This window comes from Anastrepha ludens, chromosome 2 (genome assembly GCF_028408465.1).
Source record: "Anastrepha ludens isolate Willacy chromosome 2, idAnaLude1.1, whole genome shotgun sequence".
Classification (NCBI taxonomy): Eukaryota; Metazoa; Arthropoda; class Insecta; order Diptera; family Tephritidae; genus Anastrepha; species Anastrepha ludens.
The window spans coordinates 184,386,163-184,410,542 of NC_071498.1; the positions used below are offsets into that span (position 1 = coordinate 184,386,163).

Sequence of the window (24,380 nt, forward strand, 5' to 3'; positions counted from 1 at the left end):
ATGGCATTCTAAATTTGTGCGCAAGTGATTAAATGGTGAGCGTCGCGTTTTCTTTTTGGACTATAAATTTTCTCATGTTTAACGAACATTGAAGTGTTTTGCGTGCGTTCGTGCGTAAGTTTAGTGCTCGGAAAAATTGTTAGCGTTTATTTTAAATTTTGTAAGGAATTTTTTGTGTGTTCTGTCTGGCTTGGGAACGAGACCAGCGTAAGCAATGGCTCAGCTTCCGCCGCGAAAGAATCCTACGCCAACTAGAATTTCAAAGCAACACCTAACACCATTGCAGACATTACTGCAAATGGGCTTCACAAAGCATCGAGCGTAAGTGGAAGTATGGGCGATGAGACTTGTATGGAAGTAATGGTCGCGTCGTCGAAAATACCGTTACTATTATCTAAATATTAGTAATTACCGCTTATTTCAGTGAGATTAATAGTGCAGTCAAATGAATGTGATTATTGATTTCGGCAAAATATTAAGTACAGAGAGGAGTGAGGAGTATATCTACACATACATATGTAAATAATTTCGTTAGAGGCACGTGCCTGGAACGTCGGTGGGCGTGGCGTGGTTTGTTTTGATCTGTGTTTGGCGTGGACTTTTTCAGTTCTTATCTTTAGTCAAAATGTGTAAAGGCTATACATACTTACATACACGCGCATATGCATAGTGCTAGCTGCAGGGTGATTCAATAAGAGAAAGGAGAAAACTTTGAAATGGGGTCAACCGATTTTCGGAGTAAAAAGGGTATCATTTGAAAACTGGAGTCTTATCCTCTTCAAATATAACCACTATACAGTAACTAGATTTTAAAGTTAAAATAAAGTTTCTGAGGAACTGAAAGAATTGAGACTAGGGCTGGAATTTAGAACAGTGTATATTTGGGAATTTTTGGCAAACTATAAAGTTTTTTTTAATGAAACTTCGTGGAGATGTTAGTGAGGTGTTAAGGAACACTCTGGCTGGAATTTAGAACAAGGTATATTTGGGAATTTTTGGCAAACTATAATGTTTTTTTTTTAATGAAACTTGGTGGAGATGTTAGTGAGGTGTTAAGGAACACTCTTTATAACTTACGCGTGTTTTTACAGATTTTTATGCTAATATTTTAATTATTTCTATTAAAATTAAATGCAAACTCATTTGCCCATGCAATCACTTTCCAATTTTAAACGCGAATAAGAAGAAGATTGGAATGACAACAGTATGGTGTTGCCGGATGCCTGCAAATGAAAACAAAAATTAAGTACTGGAGTTTAGTGTTAATGATGGGGATGGGGGTTATTATGCCTCCTTACTACATACACGCATATGACGTTTTAATTTTGGGTTCAATGGTTTTAACACGGAAAGGAGTTTTACGCAAAAATACGGGAAAATACCCATTTGTTCTCCCGCCCCTTTTAAAAAAAGGGGTATAAGGGGGGGTAGAGGGGGTATTCTACTATCCAAAAGTGAAAACCTCACTTGCCGGAGGCTTATAGTTTTTAAGTTATTTGAGTTTAAAAATTTTAAGATTGACCAAGAATCCTTCTATTTTGGTTACTACAACCAGCCGAAGTGCTGCCAGACATCGTATAAATAAACAATTTTAGAAGATAATAAATGACTAGAAATACAAAATTTTACAAATTATTTCTATATTATATACGTCTATTCATATATATATATATATATATATATATATAGGTATATTTATGGATATATGTATATATTTATATACATATATATATTAATGCTTGATTTTCAGTAAAGTATGTTTGATTGTATGCATTTTGAATATATGATATATATTTTTTTAATTTTAAATTTTCACTATATTATGAATATATGATATATATATACATATATATATTTAAAAAAAAAAGAAAAAAAAGCGCCACAGGCGAAAATTTGGAATAAAAAATCGCGCGATTTTTAATTCCAAATTTTCACTATATTATACATATATATATTTAAAAAAAAAAAGAAAAAAAAAAGCGCCGCAGGCGAAAATTTGGAATAAAAAATCGCGCGATTTTTAATTCCAAATTTTCACTATATTATGAATATATGATATATATATATACATATATATATTTAAAAAAAAAAGAAAAAAAAGCGCCGCAATTAAGTATTTTTTTAGGAGTGGATGAAGACTGGAAGTCATAATAAGCAATTTTTCTTATACACCAGTCATTTTGACTGGTTTTCGTAGAAATAGGTATATTTAAATATCTGGTAAATCTAGTGTTAATATTATGCATAAAATTGGTCAGTGGAATATCAGAGGGCTAGGATTCCTTGCAGTGCCCCCTCACTTGTTTTGAGAGAATTATTACGAATTTTCCAATGAAATTCACAGGAAATGTTGATTTCGTGCTTATTTTGCTAAAACTAGCACCAACACTATTCAGTTAATAATAGTTTTTAAGTTATTTGTTGATAAAATTTGTCTTTCACCTTCACCAAATTTTGATACAATAAGTGCACTTATCACATTTATTTTAATAATTATTCAAACTAAATTAACATACACACACGTTTGTAACACTTTTTATTTATGTATATATACCTTAAATTAACAATTTAAGTTGCATTTATAACTTGCGAACTATTACGCACCAGCTAAATTAGCAATAACTGAAAAGCATGGCTGAATGGAGTGCTGCCAGAAGCAAACAAAAAGAAAATGGAATGCGATTGAAATCGAAGCAACATAGGAACATAATTTCCACACACTCTTTTTTGTTAGTATAATGAGGGAATGGGGGCTTACAACCTCTAAGGTGTATATATTGAGTTCATATAGGCTAGAATTTAGTATAGTGCCGATCGCTTTGGAAAAAACGGTAAAAAGGGGGTGATAGAGGGGTGTATCCTCATCTTAAAACTGAAAACAGAACCTGCCGGAGGCTTATAGTTTTTAAGTAATTTAATGTTAAAGTTCTATAATTTAGCGAAAAGTTGGTGTTGCCATACACCTGAAATGAAAGCGAAGTTCGCACGCAGGGATGTTCAGTGGAAGGTTCATTGTAAAACTGCAGTATTTTTTGCTGTAATTTAAAGTTGAGAAATGAATTTGAAAATAAAAACATACAACTCATTTAAACTTAAAAACAATGATATTAAGCGTATCACAAAAAATAATAAAGTAATTAAAATTAAATTAAATTAATTAACACAGTATTTTTGCGTGGAACTCTTTATCGCGTATACATACGCAGGTTCCTTTGAATTTTACAGGAGCGTCGACTAGGAGGGTTTTTGTAAATTTGTTACCCTCATCAGTCCAACTCCGGCTACGCAATCCACAGTATTTTTGCGTAGAACTCCTTTTCGCGTGGGCGGCCTTCGGCCGCGCTTCAAAAAAATAACCCTCATCAGTCCAACTCCGGCTACGCAATCCACAGTATTTTTGCGTAGAACTCCTTTTCGCGTGGGCGGTCTTCGGCCGCGCTTCAAAAAAATAACCCTCATCAGTCCAACTCCGGCTACGCAATCCACAGTATTTTTGCGTAGAACTCCTTTTCGCGTGGGCGGCCTTCGGCCGCGCTTCAAAAAAATAACCCTCATCAGTCCAACTCCGGCTACGCAATCCACAGTATTTTTGCGTAAAACTCCTTTCCGTGTTAAAACCATTGAACCCAAAATTAAAACGTCATATGCGTGTATGTAGTAAGCAGGCACAATAACCCCCATTCCCATCATTAACACTAAACTCAAGTACTTAATTTTTGTTTTCATTTGCAGGCATCCGGCAACACCATACTGTTGTAATTCCAATCTTCTTCTTGTTCGCGCTTAAAATTGGAATGTGATTGCAAAGGCAAATGAATTTGCATTTAATTTTAATAGATATAATTAGAATATTAGCATAAAAATCGGTACAAACACGCGTGTGAGTGTATATTTGGTGATTTATAGTGAAATGTTAAAAAATATAGAGTGTAATGTGGCAAATTATAGTGATGTTCCCAAGGGCATTTTGAATGTAAATAATTAAAAAATTATTATTTCCCGATTAATTTAAAGTTATAAAGAGTGTTCCTTAACACCTCACTAACATCTCCACCAAGTTTCATTAAAAAAAACATTATAGTTTGCCAGAAATTCCAAGATCGGCACTGTTCTAAACTCCAGCCTTCATATATATTTATATATATACAATATCGATATGATTTTCGAAATACAGTTCAGCTTTACGTAAAACTCCTGTGTGCAGCGGAGACGGTGTTGGACTATTAAGGGTTATTTTTTTTAAGTGCGGCCGAAGGCCGCCTACGCAGAAGAAAGTTTTACGCAAAATTTTTTAATTATTTTTTTTTATATGTAGATATTTAATACATAAAAAAGGATATATATCATGTATTCATAATATAGTGAAAATTTGGAATTAAAAATCGCGCGATTTTTTATTCCAAATTTTCGCCTGCGGCGCTATTTGTTTTTATAAAATATATATATATTAAATATTTGTGACGTATTTTTGTTTACAATAAAATATATGTATAAATATATATATATATCAAATATTAATATATGATATTTTTTCAAATACAACATATATATGTATGAAATATTAATAAATAACTTTTTTTTTGTTTGAATACAAATCTAAATACACCCACCAAATACAAATCTGTAAACTCAAAATGCATACAATGAAACATACTTTACTGAAAATCAAGCATTAATATATATATGAATGTATATAAATATATATATATATATATATATATATATATATACAACTCATTTAAACTTAAAAACAATGATATTAATAAAGTAATTAAAATCCCAAATTACGGTTTATAACTGTATAACATTGGAAAATAACAGTTAAACAAACGGTATACATACGCAGGTTCCTTGCATTTTACAGGAGCGTCGACTAAAATGGTTTTTGTAAATTTTTTGCAATCCACAGTATTTTTGGGTAGAACTCCTTTTCGGGTGGGCGGCCTTCGGCCGCGCTTCAAAAAAAAAAAACCCTCATCAGTCCAACTCCGACTACGCAATCCACAGTATTTTTGCGTAGAACTCCTTTTCGCGTAGGAATTTTACGTGAAGCTGAACTGTATTTCGAAAATCACATCGATATTGTATTTATATATATTTATGAACTCAATATATACACCTTAGAGGTTGTAAACCCCCATTCCCTCATTATGCTAACAAAAAAGAGTGTGTGGAAATTATGTTCCTATGTTGCTTCGTTTTCAATCGCATTCTATTTTTTTATTATTTTTTGCTTCTGGCAGCACTCCATTCAGCCATACTTTTCAGTTATTGTAAATTTAGCTGGCGCGTCAAGTGTTTGCAAGTTATAATGCAATTTAAATTGTTAATTTATGGTATATATCAATAAAAAGAGTTAAAAACGTGTGTGTATGTTAATGTAGTTTGAATATTTATTAAAATAAATGTGATAAGTGCACTTATTGTATCAAAATTTGGTGAAGGTAAAAGACAAATTTTATCAACAAATAACTTAAAAACTATTATTAACTGAATAGTGTTGGTGCTAGTTTTAGCAAAATAAGCATGAAATCAACATCTCCTGTGAATTTCATTGGAAAATTCGTAATATTTCTCTCAAAACAAGTGATGGGATACTGCATGGAGTCGGAGCCAAAAATACTGTGGATTGCGTAGTCGGAGTTGGACTGATGAGGGTTTTTTTTTTTGAAGCGCGGCCGAAGGCCGCCCACGCGAAAAGGAGTTCTACGCAAAAATACTGTGGATTGCAAAATATTTACAAAAACCATTTTAGTCGACGCTCCTGTAAAATGCAAGGAACCTGCGTATGTATACCGTTTGTTTAACTGTTATTTTCCAATGTTATACAGTTATAAACCGTAATTTGGGATTTTAATTACTTTATTAATATCATTGTTTTTAAGTTTAAATGAGTTGTATATATATATATATATATATTTATATACATTCATATATATATTAATGCTTGATTTTCAGTAAAGTATGTTTCTTTGTATGCATTTTGAGTTTACAGATTTGTATTTGGTGGGTGTATTTAGATTTGTATTCAAACAAAAAAAAAGTTATTTATTAATATTTCATACATATATATGTTGTATTTGAAAAAATATCATATATTAATATTTGATATATATATATATTTATACATATATTTTATTGTAAACAAAAATACGTCACAAATATTTAATATATATATATTTTATAAAAACAAATAGCGCCGCAGGCGAAAATTTGGAATAAAAAATCGCGCGATTTTTAATTCCAAATTTTCACTATATTATGAATACATGATATATATCCTTTTTATGTATTAAATATCTACATATAAAAAATAATAATTAAAAAATTTTGCGTAAAACTTTCTTCTGCGTAGGCGGCCTTCGGCCGCACTTAAAAAAAATAACCCTTAATAGTCCAACACCGTCTCCGCTGCACACAGGAGTTTTACGTAAAGCTGAACTGTATTTCGAAAATCATATCGATATTGTATATATATAAATATATATGAACTCAATATATACACCTTAGAGGTTGTAAACCCCCATTCCCTCATTATACTAACAAAAAAGAGTGTGTGGAAATTATGTTCCTATGTTGCTTCGATTTCAATCGCATTCCATTTTCTTTTTGTTTGCTTCTGGCAGCACTCCATTCAGCCATGCTTTTCAGTTATTGTTAATTTAGCTGGCGCGTCAATAGTTCGCAAGTTATAAATGCAACTTAAATTGTTAATTTAAGGTATATATACATAAATAAAAAGTGTTACAAACGTGTGTGTATGTTAATTTAGTTTGAATAATTATTAAAATAAATGTGATAAGTGCACTTATTGTATCAAAATTTGGTGAAGGTGAAAGACAAATTTTATCAACAAATAACTTAAAAACTATTATTAACTGAATAGTGTTGGTGCTAGTTTTAGCAAAATAAGCACGAAATCAACATTTCCTGTGAATTTCATTGGAAAATTCGTAATAATTCTCTCAAAACAAGTGAGGGGACACTGCAAGGAATCCTAGCCCTCTGATATTCCACTGACCAATTTTATGCATAATATTAACACTAGATTTACCAGATATTTAAATATACCTATTTCTACGAAAACCAGTCAAAATGACTGGTGTATAAGAAAAATTGCTTATTATGACTTCCAGTCTTCATCCACTCCTAAAAAAATAAAAAAAAAGTTGAACAACATTAGTTGTAATAGATAAACTAATTTATAGACATCGTCAAGTAGCAAAATACTTAATTGTTGACAGTTTGTCGGTCACAATTTCTACATACAGTGGCTCACAGAAGTATTTTGCATAATAGCGCGTATGTACAAATTTAAGATTTTGTATGTACTAAGTATCCGAAAATAAAAATGTTAATACTTACACGCATTATTGAGCACTGTCTTAGCAATTGGGCTACACATCATGCACAAAAATTGTACCGCTAGGTGCATATAACAAAAAACGTGCGTAGCAATGAAAATGTGTGCTCACAAAAGTATTTTGCTTATTGTTTATAGATACCGTTACTGGACGCAGTTCAGTTACTTTTTCTGTTTTCGCTGAAGTTGTGGCTACAAGTGCGTATTATAATCAATTTTATTTGTAATTGAGTTCATTTCGTTTGTAATTGTGGTACTGTGCATATCGGAAATGCCAAAGGGTAAAGAACTAACTACAGCTGAAAAAAAAATTATTTTACATCTCCATAATGAAGGAAAATCTACGAAATATATTTGCAATATGTTTAGTCGATGCCGCCAAACGATAGAAAATGTAATAAAACGGTGTAAAGAATGCGGTAATTTAGAAAATTTAACCCGTTTTGGTCGACCAAAGTTGCTAACTGAGAGAGAAGAACGCCAAATATTGAAAGAAAATCGCAAAAACCCACATTTATCAGCCCCAAAAATCAATGACAAAATAAAATCAACCTTTCAGATTGAAGTATCCGATGAGACAGTGCGCAGAGCCCTCAGAAGCAACAATATTCACGGTCGTGCAGCAAGGAAAAAACCACTGATTTCACAAGTCAATAAAGCAAAGCGGCTTTTATTCGCCAACACCTATAAAACCAAAAGTTTTGAGTTTTGGAAAACCGTCATATTTAGTGATGAAAGCAAATACAACATTTTTGGTCCGGACGGACGTCGTATGGTATGGCGGAAGCCAAATGAAGAGCTGCGATTAAAAAATGTAAAATCCACTGTTAAGCACGGTGGAGGTTCCGTCATGGTGTGGGGTTGTATGTCGGCCCAAGGAGTCGGAAAGCTGGTGTTTATAGATGGAACGATGGATAAACATCTTTATTTGTCTATTCTCAAAGACAACTTACATTCCAGTGCAGAAAAAATGGGAATGTCGTCTAACCACTTTTTGTTTCAACACGACAACGACCCCAAGCATACAGCTCATGATGTCAAAATGTGGATACTTTTTAATACAAAACATTTGCCAACACCTCCCCAAAGTCCCGATATCAACCCCCATAGAAAATCTCGAAGAAAGAGTGCGAGAACACAAAATTTCGTCAAAAAGTGACCTTAAAGATGTTTTACTCCAAGAATGGGAAAAAATACCTCTTGACTTTTGTCGCAAGTTACTAGAATCTATGCCAAGGCGCTTGGAAGCAGTTTCCAAAAATAATGGTTATCATACGAAATATTGAATTAATAGAAATTACTATATTTTTTCACCACCTAGTCAAAAGCAAAATACTTTTGTGAGCAATGAATTCTATTTTATTTTACTTTTTTTACGTTTACATTGGAACATATTTTTCTTTTAAAGTTTTAATACATTGTTTATGTAGATATAAGGTTTATGTTTAAGAATTTATGAAATAATTAACAAATGAATTTAAAAAATATACAGGAATTGAAGCGTGAACTTATTTGTCTTCTCATGCAAAATACTTTTGTGAGTCACTGTAGGTATATTTTCATAAGTGTACACTCTCTGCATATATTTTTTTTGCATGTCTTCCAAATTTTTGTAGTCTGATTATTATTGCAATATTCTATTTGGCATCATTTGCGTACAGAAACCGTGACATTTGTAGTTGGAAAATCATATTCGTGTAGTTTTTGCCGTGAAGTCTGAAATTCTGAAGCAAGTTCTTTTACAAATCTAAATACATGCCCCCGATACGTTCTACGTTACCGGAACGACCCAGATTAATGGGACTATATATCCGGTCAAGAACTTACTTCAGCAGCACTCTTCGTACATGTATGGGGAATGTTTTGGCTGCTACAACAACATCAACAACAAATCTAAACAGATAGTTTTAGAATGTGAACTATTTTCTCCTGTTGTGTTTTTGTACAATATATTCAGCTGTTTATTTCGGCTATATTATAAAACGATTCAGTTACAGGTAATTTCTTAGCAGTTTTATCAATTTCGATGTGTTTATGCTTTGTACTTAGTCCAAGCAACGAAGTATTTTTAGATCTTAATTTTAAAGCCAAAGGAATACTTTGGTATACGTTTCAAGAAGTTTCATTATGACAAACTCGCTTAGGAGGTTAGTGCATTTCGAGACTCGTCTTTTCGTCTCTACTTCAGACGCCAGCCAAAAATGTATGCCAAATTTATGAGCTTTGTTTGGAATATACGAAGTAAATCTGTATCTGGCCTTCGTTGGAAACAGTTGCTCATCCACGGCAATATGAGCTCCCGGTTTGACTGTTTTCATTAACTTTGTCCTAAACTGCTGAAACTAGAGCATCCGTCTGTTTGTAAATTTTGACTCCTCTGACTTCTTCTGTCGAAACGCGTTTAACGCAGAATCTGAATAAAATCTCGTCTACACATAGAGCTGGAGAAAAATGATGATCCCCACTTGTTGTTCTACAAATATTGAAGCCTCAAAGTATTTCCTCCGGACGCCCCAAGTGCGAACAATATTGCAATAAATACCTTCAATTTTGCTAGCGTAATTACCCAGCTTTTCCCCAAAACTCGAGAGGCTTCTAACTCAGTACAAGTATATTCCAAAATATGGTTGTAATAGGAACACAATAGCAACAGCTCAATGCCGATAACGAGACAAACGAAGCCACTTGGCGATATATTCCTCACGATTTCTCCGAAATCACACGTTTCTGCATAGAAACATGCACCAGTCATTTTGACTGATACTGGTATAAATGTCAATAGCAAAAAATATCTTTTTTATTAATATATATAAAGTAACATTAAGTTCATAAAATGTATTATCCACTTATAGCTACAAAAGTCATAGCATAATTTCGGAAAGCAAATGTTATACTCGTGTAGGAATTTTGAATTGAAATCGCACAACCAGTCAAAATGACTGCTCTGGTATATCTAGTGCTAAATAATAATTATTAATATTATATTAACAGATAAGTATATTATATATATATATATATATACAAATATATTATAATATATATATATATATACAAATATATTATAATATATATATATTACGTTGTTAATATGTGTAAAATATTTGACTTGGCTAAGTTTGTATGTTTCTATGTGATTAGTAGTCACTAGTAACTTGTTTATATGTAATATTTTTATGCTGCTGATATAGACGAGTTGGTAAAATCATTTAAAAATTTGATAAGATGTATGTTATTTGTCGAATGAAAATTTCGAGTTGATTGTTGTGCAGCTTCCAAATCCATCTTGTTTGAGTGTTCAGAAGGTGGGAGATTTGCAATACTAAAAGCGGCTGAATCAGTTACAAAGTGGACTGAAGGAAGTGCTCTAACATGAGAGAGATGTTGTTGTTGTAGCAGTATCTTCGCCCTGTCAGTGTAGTGTAAATTACCGGTCGTCTTCGTCTAGCTCATCTAACGGTAGGCCCAGGAAACTGGCAGTTTCGACGGGTTGGGTCCAGAGGGAGAGAGGTGTTAGATGAGTGGGTTTGATGGGGCATGTGAAGAGGTGGTTAGTGTCGTGCGGGGTACCTTCACATGCAGGACATATGTTTAGTATGTCGGGGTCGATTCTGGATAGGTAGGAGTTTAACCTGCTACAATATCCAGAACGTAGTTGTGCCAAGATTACGCGGGACTCTCGAGGAAGCTGGAGATCTTCGTCTGCGATAGGTGGTGGTTGGACTCCGATAACGGCATTCGGGGGTCGGGAGCTTAGGAAGGTGGTAAGTGTCTCCCGATGAATGTCGTTAATAGCCTGTCTGTATACTGTCCGATCCTGGAGAGGTCTGTCCGTTTTGTCCTGGATCTCGTCCACGTAGTTGAGGAAGTGTCTCCTGATGTGCCTGGGAGGTGGCTCAGGCTCGAGCAGGTGTCTGCATGGGTGAGGCCTACGGTGACACCCAAGCAGAAACTGCTTGCCGAGCATTTTGTTATGCTCCTTAACCGGGAGCATGTGCGCCTCGTCATGTAAATGGTGGATAGGGGACATCAGGAGACATCCTGTCGCGGTCCTGATGGCAGTATTCTGGCAGGTCTGAAGCTTCGCCCACTGCGTATCACTGGTTCCAGGCGACCAGACAGGCGCGGCATAGTTCAGAACCGGTCGGCCTATTGCTTTGAAAGTCGACAGCAACATTTCTTTGTCTTTGCCCCAAGTGCTGCCGGCAAGCGACTTGAGGACCTTGTTGCGATTCTGTACTCTCGTTGCAATAGCGGTTGTGTGCGCCGAAAAGGAGAGCAAGCTGTCAAAGGTGACTCCCAAAATTTTGGGGTTGTTTATCGTCGGAATTGGGGTATCGTCGACGTGTACCTGAAGTGGCAGCTTGACCTCCTTTGTCCAGGTGGTAAATAGGGTCGCCGTGGATTTAGTGGGAGAAAGTTTTAAGTTTCTCGCAGTGAAGAAGCGAGAAAGGCTGGCGAGGTAGTCGTTTACTTTTGAGCATAGGCCATCAATGTCATTGCCCGACGCCATTATCGTGCAGTCGTCGGCATATGAGACCAGTGAGACTCCCTCTGGTGGCTGGGGGAGTTTCGAAATATAGAAATTAAAAAGCAAGGGTGAAAGGACACCACCCTGCGGTACTCCTTGCTTTATTTTTCTCTGTTTTGAGGTTTGGTCTCGAAATACTACCGACGAGTGACGACCACTCAGGTAGTTCGCGGTCCACCTCTTCAGCCCTGGCGGGAGTGTCGACTGTAAAATGTCATCTAGTAGCGTGGCGTGGCTGACTGTGTCGAAAGCCTTTTGTAGGTCCAACGCTACTAGGACAGTCCTCTCGCAGGGGCGGTTTTGGTTAAGGCCGCGGTTTACCTGGGTGTTTATGACGGTGAGTGCCGTGGTGGTACTGTGCACTCTACGGAAGCCATGCTGGTGTGGGGCTGGAGTCAGGTGTTGAGTGAGGAGTGGGAGTAGAAGGGCCTCAAGTGTCTTCACTACTGGGGAAAGGAGAGTTATCGGACGATAAGACTCCCCTTGGTTGGCGGGTTTCCCAGGCTTCAGCAGTGGGACCACTCTCCCTAATTTCCACTTATCAGGAATGATGAGAGTGGCCATAGACAGGTTGAAGACCTTTGTGAGATATTCTACTCCCAATGGACCCAGCTTTTTCAGCATCAGCATGTTTAGTCCGTCGGGGCCAATGGCTTTTGATGGTTTCATGTGTTTGATGGCCCCCTGAACCTCGTCGCTGGTGAAAGTAAGCGGTGCACTGTTGTAGGGCAGTTTGTGCAGCCGTCTGGTGGCACAACGTTTGGATCTGTCGACCGGAGGATGCAATATAAATTGCCGGTTAAAGTAGCTCGCGCATCTCTTCGGGTCCGACGAAGTACGACCGTTGAAGGTGATATCCACCTTGCCGTTGTGCTTCGTCGGGTTCGACAGGGACCTTACGGTGGACCAGAGCTTGCTCACACCAGAGGTGAAGTTACAGGACTTCAGATGCTCTACCCATTTGGTCCGCTTATGTTGGGTGACCAGTTGCCGGATCTCCAAATTGAGATCCTTTATACGAGGATCCCCGGGATCGGCCTGGCGTAGACGGTCACGCTCGTTTGCCATAACGGCTGCTTCGGCTGGGAAATTGGGACGTAATTCCCGGATCCGTCCAGCAGGTATGAAGCGAGCCGCGGCGGCTGTAATCGCCTTGCGGAGTGCGCGTTCGCCTGCGCGCACATCGGTGGGAGTGGGTAGGGCTGCGAAGATGTTCTCAGTAAATTCCGCGAATCTGGTCCAATCAGCTTTGTTAAAGTTGATATATGACCGGTGATCCGCGGAAACAAAATCGGCGGGTCTCTCGATCGAGATGATAATGGGCAAGTGGTCTGATGCAAGCGATAGCATAGGTCGCCAGGTTATGCTATTTATCAGTCCAGTGCTAGCAATTGTTATGTCAGGCGAGCTGCTACAATTGCCCACTACCCTAGTGGGGGCGTCGTCGTTTACAGTGCTGAACGTCGAATCGTCTATCTGCTCTGCCAATAGCTGTCCCCTACGATCATTTGGCAGGCTTGAATGCCAAAGATCGTGATGCGCGTTAAAGTCACCTACTACCAATCGGTTTTCTCCCCTGATGAGCGCACCAATATCGGGGAGATATCCTGCCGGGCAGCAGGTGACTGGGGGTATATAAATATTGTAAATTTCGAGCTCGGCATCGCCTGACCGGACAGCTATACCTTGACGTTCTAAGGTGCTGTCCCTGCGGTCGATGCCTTCATCAATAAGACGATACTGCACTGAATGGTGTACTATGAACGCTAGGCCACCACCGTTGTCTCGCTCGCGGTCCTTTCGGTGCACGTTATAGCCGTCCCTGGTAATCAGGGGGGAGCTAGCGTGCAGTTTTGTCTCTTGGACCGCAGCTATCTTAATTCCGAACCGACTCATGAAGTCGACTATCTCGTCAATCTTACTCGTTAGTCCGTTGCAGTTCAGTTGCAAAAGCTTGAAGCTTCGCGGGAGGGTCGTCGTAATTCGGGGGGTGAGGGATGCGTGATGTTGTCTGCGTTGGTCCTGCTGTGCGTTCCGCAAAATGGGGAGTGGCCTGATGTTGTCGGGTGGCCGCGCCACGGTGGGCGGTTGCGGGTGCAGAGCTCTGCAGCAGGGGGCAACGTAGTCGCGTGTCCACTCACGGGTGGTGTGCAGGCCGGAGCACCTCCGAAAGTGACACCAGCCACTGCAAGAACTGCATTGGACAGTTGTCAGGTTCCGAGGTACTACGGTCTGGCACACGGAGCAGACTGTGCGCGGGACCAAGAGCTGCTGGTTTGTCCCCGCACTGGGGTAGGAGCAGGAGGGTTGTGGGTTGGAGAGGGAGTCGTGTTGCTCTTGGGGGCTCCTGGCCGTTGAGGTGTTGTTAGTGGCGGCAGTGTGATGTGCCGGCACTGAGGGCAGTGTCGCCGTAGAGGCGGTGACCGCCTGTGGGCGGGAGCAACACGTGGCCCCAGACCTTGTGGACCACTCTCTGTGAGTCTTAAGGCCTGAACAGGTCTTAAGATGGCACCACCCGTTGCACTGGTTACACCTAACCGAGGTGGAGTTCGGGTGGAGCCGTTTGTGGCAAATGCAGCAGTAAAATACTTCAGGTCCGGGGTTGGGTTCGACGCCAGCCCGGAAGAGAAGTATTTGGAGCAAACTGGCTGCAATGAGTTGCTCCTGTGACGAAAGGTTTAGGGTAAAATACGGTGCACTAGACAGAATATTTTCAATATTTCTTTTGCTTGCTGATATTTCTGGCACAAGTAGTTGTCGAAGGAAATTAAGATAACTCCTGTGGGTTTAGAGACTCCTTCGACAAAGCGTTGAAATTTATAAACATTTGTTACGCCATATTCTTTTAAGCCATCAAATGATTTCATTTTTGGGGCATTGTTGAGAAAAAGGACATATACAGTGCCCTTAACGCAGTTGAGGTTATCATGATAGGTAGCAGTGTAATCAATAAACTTGGACTACTAAGCTGCCGTCGGATTGTTGTGAAATCAAATTAATTTGCAAAAATCGAATAATCGGCGAACGATTTATTTGAATCTTTAGGTTTTATTACAACGAATTTGGGGTCGTCTTTCTTTGTCACTGGGAGCTCTGGAAACTCTTCACTAATGTTTATAGTTTTTACACGTTTAGAACGGGTGGGTGGGGATAATAGGGCAAATCTATTATCTCCGAAATTTGGGGTCATGCTGACAACGCTACAAATTATTTTTGGAATAATAAAAAGAAACTTTGGTTGAAAATTTGTGCACTGCCTTCTGTGTTTTCACTATACTGGTACACATTTAAATACACGGCGTTTCAAGAAAAATATAATTTAAAGAATGTGTTTCATATTTATGCTTGTAAATGTTTATAACTGCTTTAAGCTACCTTTGACAACCGAGGGAAAAGGTAGAACAGATTTTGGGAAAATATTTTTGTTTTACTTTAACCTTAAGTCAACTCAAATTGCAAAAAAAAAAGAATCCAAATACTTGGATTAGAGGATAAATAAAACAAATATTGCTTATCTTATAAATAATACTGCACATATTTAAATCTTTTTTACGCAGCGAAAAGGCTTTGGCCGCTACCGGCAACCGAGGAGTTCAAATTGCTTCCGACTGGTTGCTTGCTCATGTAAATGATTCTACTTTGGACGAAAATAATCCTCGTGAATACATCTTATATGCATGTCCAACTGGCCCCTTTCTGCAACAGCTAGAGGAATTCTGGAACAAGTCACGCATGGTTTGCGGTTGGAACGGCGCTCACAACTATGTGCCACATATCACACTGGTTTCATTTTTCAAGGTATATAAATGCATGTTATAGAACTATTATTCCATAAGTTGTTCATAATTTTAAGACTTCATAGATGCAGGCAATGGCACCTACCGAGTGCAAGAAAAAAAACTTGCCATCCGTCCAAAACCCATCTGCAAAATTGTAGGCTCTTCATTTGTAGGATAACATTAAGCCAGATGTTACGAAGTGAAAAACTTTGGCCTCTGTATCTTTCAACACTGTATGCGTTTACTACTACTACCAATATTATATTATTATTATATTATATTACTATTAAAGACGACAAACAAAACTAGAAAAAGGATGATTTTAAATGTTTTAAGTTTTATGTTTTTTCAATACTAACGTTAAAATTTTTCGCTGTTTTCTTTTTCGTATGAAGGCACCTGATGAAAGTTCACTACAATTATCCAAAGCTCTAAAACAGGTGGTTGACATGAGTGGAGCACTTCTAGATCGTCCATTAAAGTTGGAGCCCTATATGAGTCAGAATTTTATGGGGTTCTTTGTAGCCGAAGAAGATGCAAACTATTTAAAACGGTTATCACTGCAATACGTTAAGGAGGTGTCCAACTCAAGTATGACACTGTTCTTGTAAATGATTTTGGTAATTTTTCGTTTGCCATGTAAAGAAAGTTGTGAACGTGAATGTGTGGAGTAGGGTGCAACTATTTCTTCTACTAAATGTAAATGGCAAATTTTTGGTGCTCTTTTCTACACTTTTTCAAAAACGCTTTCACTGGAATATGCTATGTATCTCTTGAACTGTAAACAATTTTTGTGCGGTTTTATGGCCATTGAAATAATTTGTTGACAGTCATAAGCGACACGTATGAGCAGCTCGATGCAATAGTCGCATGCTTCCCATGGTGCGGTGCTGTTTCGTCCGGTACACGTTGTATACCGCGTAGTAGTCGATGTAAGGAAAAAATATTTATTTTAAAAAAGTTGTAGTTGGTGTATTTGTTTTTCGCATGCTACATATATTATAGTAATAGATATGTATATTTTTGAATTAACAAACGAAAACAAACCTAAAAAAATTATCTAAAAAAGGTATGATTATTAACAAATATACTAGAGTCATGTCTCCTTGGGGGCCACCATCTAACTAGTCATATATACACACAGTTTTTCAAGAACAAGTTTTCGCATTTCAAGAAAATTCAGTATTTTAATTTACTATAGTTCACAAGATTTTTATGTTTTAATTTTTAAGCAAATTTTATTTAATTAATTATAACTACATGGTTCAAATATAAAAGGTTAGGTAATAAGTAATGCCACCAGTTTCGACACTCTAACAAAGGGTTACGTTTACAAAGGATGGAGAAAGAGAGAAATGTTTTTATCTTCTTACCGAAAGGTAGTAAAAAAGTAAGCAAAGTAGCTAATTAGTACTGAAATAGAAAAATAAAAGAAAAAATATTGGTGATTTGATTTGAATTAAAAAAATGCGAATCTTAATTCAAATGTAATGCATATCTAACAACACAAAACCACGAAAAACTAAGTGATATTGTATGTGTTTAAAGTTAGTTCTAGTTGCGTAACAAATTTTCAAAAACGTTGCAATTAACTGGATTGCTTCCGGATAGCAGGGAGCTGCTATAAGTTCACCCAGGTTGTAGTTAGATTTGTGACGAGCCAAAAATCGGCAAAACTCATGATAGTTGTCGGGATCAGTGAATCCCTAAAGGAGTGTTTAGAAATATTAAAAAGAGAACGGCGCAAAGAAGTCGTTTATAAAAATCTTATTATCGATAATAATAAAGGATATAAATAAACAATTTTCTAAAACGAGAAAAGCTGATCGCAATGATGTATAAAAACCAACTGGGAACACTTTGACGCTCTTACCTCTTAATAGATGGGTTTGTTTATGTCTCTTTTGTCGGAAAGAGCAAACAATTTTCATAACAGCGGAATATAGCGGGTAAAAATGTACTACAAAAATTTCTATAATAAGTCCGTTAATAACTACAGCTCAAAATTTAACTTAAACTACAGGAATAAGACAGCAGAAAATGTATAGGGGTAAGTGTGAATAACAATATATGCAAGTTACCGTTGAGTCGTATGTAACCGAAGCCGAAATTCGGTCGATCTCTAGTCATAAAAACATTTGGAGTTAGAAAAGTTAAAATGATTTTCTTTGCAACGAAAACTACAACTTTTCTAGTTAGTTTGTCTACCTTAATGTACTTGGCTTCCATAATACTAGTTACTACGCACGCAAATTTAACTAATTCGATTCTAACAAACTGCACTGTATGGGTTTATAATATTTATTATATGCAATGTATTAAATAAAATGCAATGGTGGTGCCATCTCTTCGAGTCATAATTTATATTATTTTTGTTCGACGTTATGTTATATTTGTTTTCCTTTCAGGTTTTACTTAACTATTGGCCAAAAATTTTCAATAGGGTGGACATTATCAGGTGTCTCTGAAGGCCAATCTAATATTTCATTCCCACTCTGTTGTTTCCATTCTACACACCTTCCGCCTCGATGCAATGGTTTTTGGAAAATTTCGTTCATCAAAACTGCATTCAAATTGATGGTAAACACAAATAAACGGCAGTTTGACCGTTCGTTGAAGTAGTCGATTATTATTATTATGGGTGTATATTTCCTTAAAGCTTCTTCAACTTCACAGAATGATAAATGTTTGCCACAAACAAATCACTGATTTTCTGATTAGCTTTGGAGAGGTATATTTATTTTTTGGGGCTCGTTTAGGGAAGTCTCAATGTTTTAAACTTCGGTATACCGTTGCACCCATTTATTTATAAACGTCATCCACTTCTTCAAATATTTGCTGAAATGTACGTTAAATTTTTGGATCTGTAGGGTGTGAACATGGCAACACTGTTCCAAATAGTTTTTCAGACGTATTTTGTTGAAATAACCTACGTTTTCTAAATTTTTCAGAAAACTAACAAATTACACATCGCGTACGGCGAAGAGGATACGTCTATTTAGCAGCATTCAAACCAATTTTTTGTAACGGATCTTTAAGTTTAAATTTTGAAAAAAGGAAGTTGTGTTTGTAAATTTCAGTTGATTGAATCATCACAGCGTCACAGTTCGGGGTGAATCATTGCTTCCGTTACAATTCGCCTCTACTTCACTCGAGCTTTTCGTTTGATATGAGATACATAGCTCGGTGGCCGCGATTGTATTTACTAAACATCTATTAATGAAAAGATTTTAATAAAAAATTTTACAAATGCCTGGTCGAGACTTACATGTATGAAAATTAACAAACCGACCGTTTTCTGCAGCAGAAAGACAGCATGACATGTCGTGTGAATAAGAAAAACATGGTACACAAATATGTCATGTTTTACGTGGGTTTTATTGATTATTTGGCGTTATTAGAAATCTTGTTTGGTGTTGGTCAATACTGAATGTTTGTAAAGAAGCAAGTTAAGGAGTCGATTTGTCAAGAGAGAACGAAAAGCTGCTTACTTAGCCTTCTATAATTGAATCATGATAACTAGTTACATATTTACATAATTTGGAGGAAGAACTTAAATTAATTTTAGTTGAAAAACACAGTAAAAATAAATAGTGAATAATTGTTTAACGGTTTGCTGTTTCTCAAAAACCCAAATTTCAACGAGCTACTTATCGAATCTCTTCAAAATCTGTAAATATTGCTGTTGTTGTTGTTTTAACAGCATAGGTAGCCCTGTCAGTGTAGGTATATCACCGGTCGTCTTCGTCTAGCTCATCTAGGGGTAGGCTCAGGAAACATGCTGTTTCGACAGGTTGGGTCCAGAGGGAGAGGGGTGTTAGATGAGTCGGTTTGAGGGGGCATGTGAAGAGGTGGTTAGTGTCGTGCGGGGTACCTTCACATGCCGGACATGTGTTTGGTATGTCGGGGTCGATTCTGGATAAGTAGGAGTTTACCCTGCTACAGTATCCAGAACGTAGTTGTGCCAGTGTTACACGAGTCTCACGGGGAAGCTGGAGCTCTCTGGACTCCGATTACGGCATTCACAGGACGGGAGTTCATTGGTGACGGTCTCCCGGTGAATGTCGTTTATTGACTGTCGAAATACTGCCCGGTCCAGTAGGTTGCGGGTAAATATTGCTCCTCTGGCATTGTGTTTTATATAAATGCCAAATCTCCGACGCCTTTTCTTTCCTACACAGTAATTTCTTATGCCAATGGAAATATGGAAATAATCATCCGAATTAATCGACAATTCATGGCTTGGTGAAAAAATGTCAAGAAACTTGTTCTGTTGAGGGTAGAAAACGGACTGACAAACTAAAACATGGATGTTCTGTTGAGAATATTGCTGCTGTAGCGTTGGACAACCCTTAACATCGATATCTCGATGTTTTGGTTTTGGACCACCTCCTCTCTTGACCTCTAAAATCTACCTTCGGTTTTCTGACAATTCTTTTCTTGAACATTAGATTTATTGAGCCACACAACTGCAATTGCCACTAAGGTTCAAACCGCAACAAGCTCCTCAAATCGTGAGCCGGTAGCTCATGAGGCAAAAACAAAAGGCAAAAATGTTGCTGGCGAAATTTAATTTGCCAGTCAGTTTTGAATTGCTCAACGTCCGTCTGCCTAAACCGCTCCTCCTCCTTTGTATTCTGAAAAAAAAAATATACAGATTGTAGGATATTAATAATTTAATTATTTAAATATATAAATAATTAAAATTATATTTGAGTTCCGTTTTCTATATCAATCAATGACATATGTTAAACAATATTTTTGATAAACGAAGCAATATATTATTAAATAAAATGAAAAAGTCTGTTACGCGTTTGTAGTTAGGAAAAACACCGTAATTAAAAGAAAATCATCGGGGGTTTTTTTGTCCGTAGTGGATCGTTCCGTTCCTCCGATGGTCGTGTCTACGCATTTTGAACGACTCAGTTTTGTGATTGGCCAAAGACTTACCATTCAGTAACATGCCTTGAACGGCTAAGTGTTTTGCGCTGATGAAATATTTCATTTCGGATAACATGACTACCAGAGTATATAAAAAATTTGTTATATCTTGATTTTTTTCTTTATTTATCAAAATTAAAAATTTTAAGAATAAATCCGGAGGTTCATGAAAAAGATATGCATATGTACATACTATATATTTGTATAAAAAATCTCACTTTATCCTCGCAATTGAATTTTTTTATTGCTATAAGGTTTGACTATAAAAGACTCTGGGATAATTGCCTATGGAGTTTTTTTATTGTGAATTATTTTTACTTTGCATGCACAATGTAGGTACTTATGTACACTTATGTATATGTACATGTGCGTATAATACGTACAACACCATATGCGATCGTAAATTAGTTTATATTTACATAACACTTATACTATATACTTACTATATTTTTATATACATACACACCTGCATACATACATATACATGTTGTATATAAATATATATATATTTTAATATAGCTATATCTTTGGAGCCGCACGTAAAATCACTGCACCTTACCTTAGCGTATCAGTTTCCGCAGAACCAATTCAATGCACTGAAAACATTAGTGGAATCGCTTGATGCATCCTGCGCCACCAATTGGGAGCTGCGTCTGTACTCGCGCGACCCTCGACTAGCCACTAAACAAGTATATTGTCGCATTTCTGATTGTTATTGTTTGTTTAATTTTGTTATGCATACCGGTTTAAACAATTCTTTGCTAATTGCCTTTTTCTCTTTTATTATCGTTTGCTTTTTAATTTTCGACACATGCTGATTCTCCGTTATACATACATACATATGTTCTCTTTTTCTCTCCCATCGAACATGGCTGGTTGACAAACCTTATGGTGTGTTATTGGTATTTTGTTTTTGTTTTCTCGCTTCTGTGAGGTACCGGAGTAGGTGCATAAAGTGGTGTACCCCCATAGTCCGCATGAAATCGATGAACTGGAGTTGCGCATCGGCGATTACATTTATTTGAATACAGATGCAGTTGACAATTCGTGTGATGGCTGGGCCGAGGGAATTTCGTGGCTAACAGGCAGCTCCGGACATTTGCCTGTGAATTACACTGAACGAACCGCCGAGTCGGACGCGTGGACACTTCATCGTGTTGTGCAATTGTCCAAGTCGATGACACCTTCACTAACATCGGGCGAAGAAATTGACATTGTGGACGGGCGTAGTATTTCTATTGAGCACGATGAACAGCATATAGACTTGCATCATCAAAGTAAGTGAATCAAAATGTATTTATAATAAGCGCATGTTAAAATAAAATGAATTAATTTAAAAAAAAAAGAATTAATAATTTATGCCATATTTGATGCAATAGTTGGTCTGCCGCCTGAACTAATCGAGGGCTCGTCTTTTAATGAGGACTCTGAAAATAGTGTGGAAAAGTATTTGCGCAAAACATTGCAACCTTGCTTGGATTTGCCATTGGTGCAGGGCCTCAGCAATCACAACGTAACGCACAATAGCAATCAGCAGGCAAGTCATCAGGTAGTGCAGCGGCAGAACATACATCAAGACACGTCAAGTTTTGAAATGAGTTCACCTCACGTCATGGAGGTCGCTAAACGGCGAGGTGACATGGAGATAATGGTGGAACCGATTGGGGTGGCGGTGCCACGCGCCGATGACACACTGAGCACTGACTCGGAGCGTTCGCACGAGGCTACGAGTCTTGAAGCAAAGTCGTCCAAATGCCGTCGGGTATACATAATGCGGCACGGGGAGCGTGTGGATTTCACCTTCGGCACCTGGGTACCATATTGCTTCGATGAATTCAGCAATTACGTACGCAAAGACTTAAACATGCCCAAAAAATTGCCACGAAGGTAACTAAAGAGAATGCAGTTCGCAAAAACATTGCGCAATGAAATTGACTGTCAATTGCATTTATCTTGTTTTTATAGACAAAGATGTCCTGAAGGCTGGCAAAATGACTCACCACTCACCAATATTGGTCTTTACCAAGCGAAATTGACTGGGGAAGCATTACTTGAATCCAACGTGTGCATCGATCATGTTTACTGTTCACCAGCCTATCGCTGCTTGCAGACTTGCACTAGCACCCTGGAAGGTGAGTCACGAGCAGCATTGTGAATATGGATTTTATTTGGATTCTACTTCATTTTATTTTAATTTGAGAAAAATATAAGTTATTTAAAAACTAAAAATTTTAGGTTTGCAGTCACGTCACAAATTCAAAATAAAATTGGAACCGGGTTTATTTGAATGGATGGCTTGGTATCCGGAAGGTGTGCCCGATTGGTTGAGTAAATCAGAGTTGCTGGAGGCTGATTATAATGTGGATACTAATTATCAGCCCTTTATGTCTGCGGATGTGTTGAATGATTGCATTAAGGAAACCACTGAAGAGTTCTATACGCGTAATTATGAAATTATGCGCAAAATCATTGAAACGACAAGTTAGAACAAAACCAAAAAACCAAAATTAAAGGAACTAAACTAATAAAATTTATTTATATTTTGTAGAGGGTAACATTTTGATTGTGGCTCACGCTACCACTCTCGATACGTGCTCACGTCAATTGATTGGAGCGCCACCCCGTAGTACAAATGAATTGCGCCAAGTAATACACAAAATACCATATTGCAGTCTAGGCACTGTAGAGGAGGTAGATGCCGGCGTCTGGAAGCTGGTGGAACCTGAATGTTTGCCCGTCACACATTCGAAAAACCCTCGCTTTGAATGGAATGCACTAACTGCCACATAGTGTTCGTGCTTTGGTGAGATGCTGTTGGTAGCTGAAAATCGCGTCGGAAAACCTTTGTGAAAATATAACAGTTTCAAAACAACTTTTTGATCTGCAACACCGAAGTAATTGGAAGTATAAAATTTTAATTGAATTTAATGGATGATTTTCTTAAGGACGATAGAAACGTGTACTCTTCTTTTCGGCTGCATATTTACATGCCGGTTCAACCATGTCAGTGATATAATTGTAAATTACATTTGTGGTTAGTTAGGTCGAAAATATACAAATATGAGCATGAAATGTACTCGGTGCTTCTGAAAATATGGTACAATTTTCGTTTCTTATGCTACATCCTTTCAGCAAAGTACAACTTCAATTACAATTCAATAACTTTTGCGAGTTTGTCTATTTTAGCGCAAAAGTAAGTGCATATTCTTGATCTATAATCGAAAACGCGATAATAAAGTTTAATTTGCGCTCATCAAAGAATCAAAAATCTATATATTCATATTTTTTTTTTTTAAGAAAAGAAGTCCGCAATGACGCTCATTATATTTGTAATTAAGAATTCCAGAACTTAAATAGTTGTATCAAATGATATACCAGCTATTCTAAAATATTTGGCATTGATTGCAATAGCATCTGCCTGAACTCTTAACCACCCTCCGATGGTTAGCAGTTGGCGTCTTCTGGACCGTGGTTTACGATTTGTTTAAAACAGCAAAAGCTTAGAGCACGTTGATTTGAAATACAATGGAAACCAATATTAAACATATTTACACGTATTTAATTTATGAAATGAAAAGTTGTCACAACCAAACACAAATGAAGGTCAATAAATATTGGTGCATATTGATATGTATCTCGAAATAATTAGAGTGCTTTCCTATCACTTTTACAAGGTTTTAGAATGAGGCGGTTATAATTTAGCAATTGTACGGTAGAGATATATGTAGACTTTAAAACCAACCACGTGTACTCGTGGCATTTGTTCATA

The 24,380-nt window shown here is 37.1% G+C and overlaps 1 protein-coding gene across 4 annotated transcripts; it reads left to right on the forward strand.

The window, feature by feature from the left end:
• LOC128856103 (ecdysteroid-phosphate phosphatase) lies at positions 1-24,256 on the forward strand. Of its 4 annotated transcripts, none has more exons than XM_054091485.1 (10): positions 1-321; positions 15,449-15,689; positions 16,066-16,261; positions 16,501-16,602; positions 21,131-21,300; positions 21,558-21,888; positions 21,991-22,498; positions 22,577-22,743; positions 22,847-23,092; positions 23,160-24,256. In XM_054091485.1, the coding sequence occupies exons 1-10, from the start codon at positions 215-217 to the stop codon at positions 23,399-23,401; spliced, it is 2,310 nt and encodes a 769-aa protein (XP_053947460.1). In that variant the 5' UTR covers positions 1-214; the 3' UTR covers positions 23,402-24,256. The 4 variants fall into 4 exon arrangements, with proteins under 4 accessions (XP_053947460.1, XP_053947461.1, XP_053947462.1 ...); XM_054091487.1 differs by having other exon boundaries at positions 7-114; XM_054091488.1 differs by lacking the exon at positions 1-321 and adding an exon at positions 5,170-5,366.
• Positions 24,257-24,380: the final 124 nt, after the last annotated feature.

Excerpts from the sequence above, each read along its gene's own strand:
- LOC128856103 (XM_054091485.1), top strand. The coding sequence starts at position 215 with ATGGCTCAGCTTCCGCCGCGAAAGAATCCTACGCCAACTAGAATTTCA. Across the intron at positions 322-15,448 it reads GGCTTCACAAAGCATCGAGC|CGAAAAGGCTTTGGCCGCTA; the intron begins GTAAGTGGAAGT and ends TTTTTTACGCAG. Across the intron at positions 15,690-16,065 it reads CACTGGTTTCATTTTTCAAG|GCACCTGATGAAAGTTCACT; the intron begins GTATATAAATGC and ends TTTCGTATGAAG.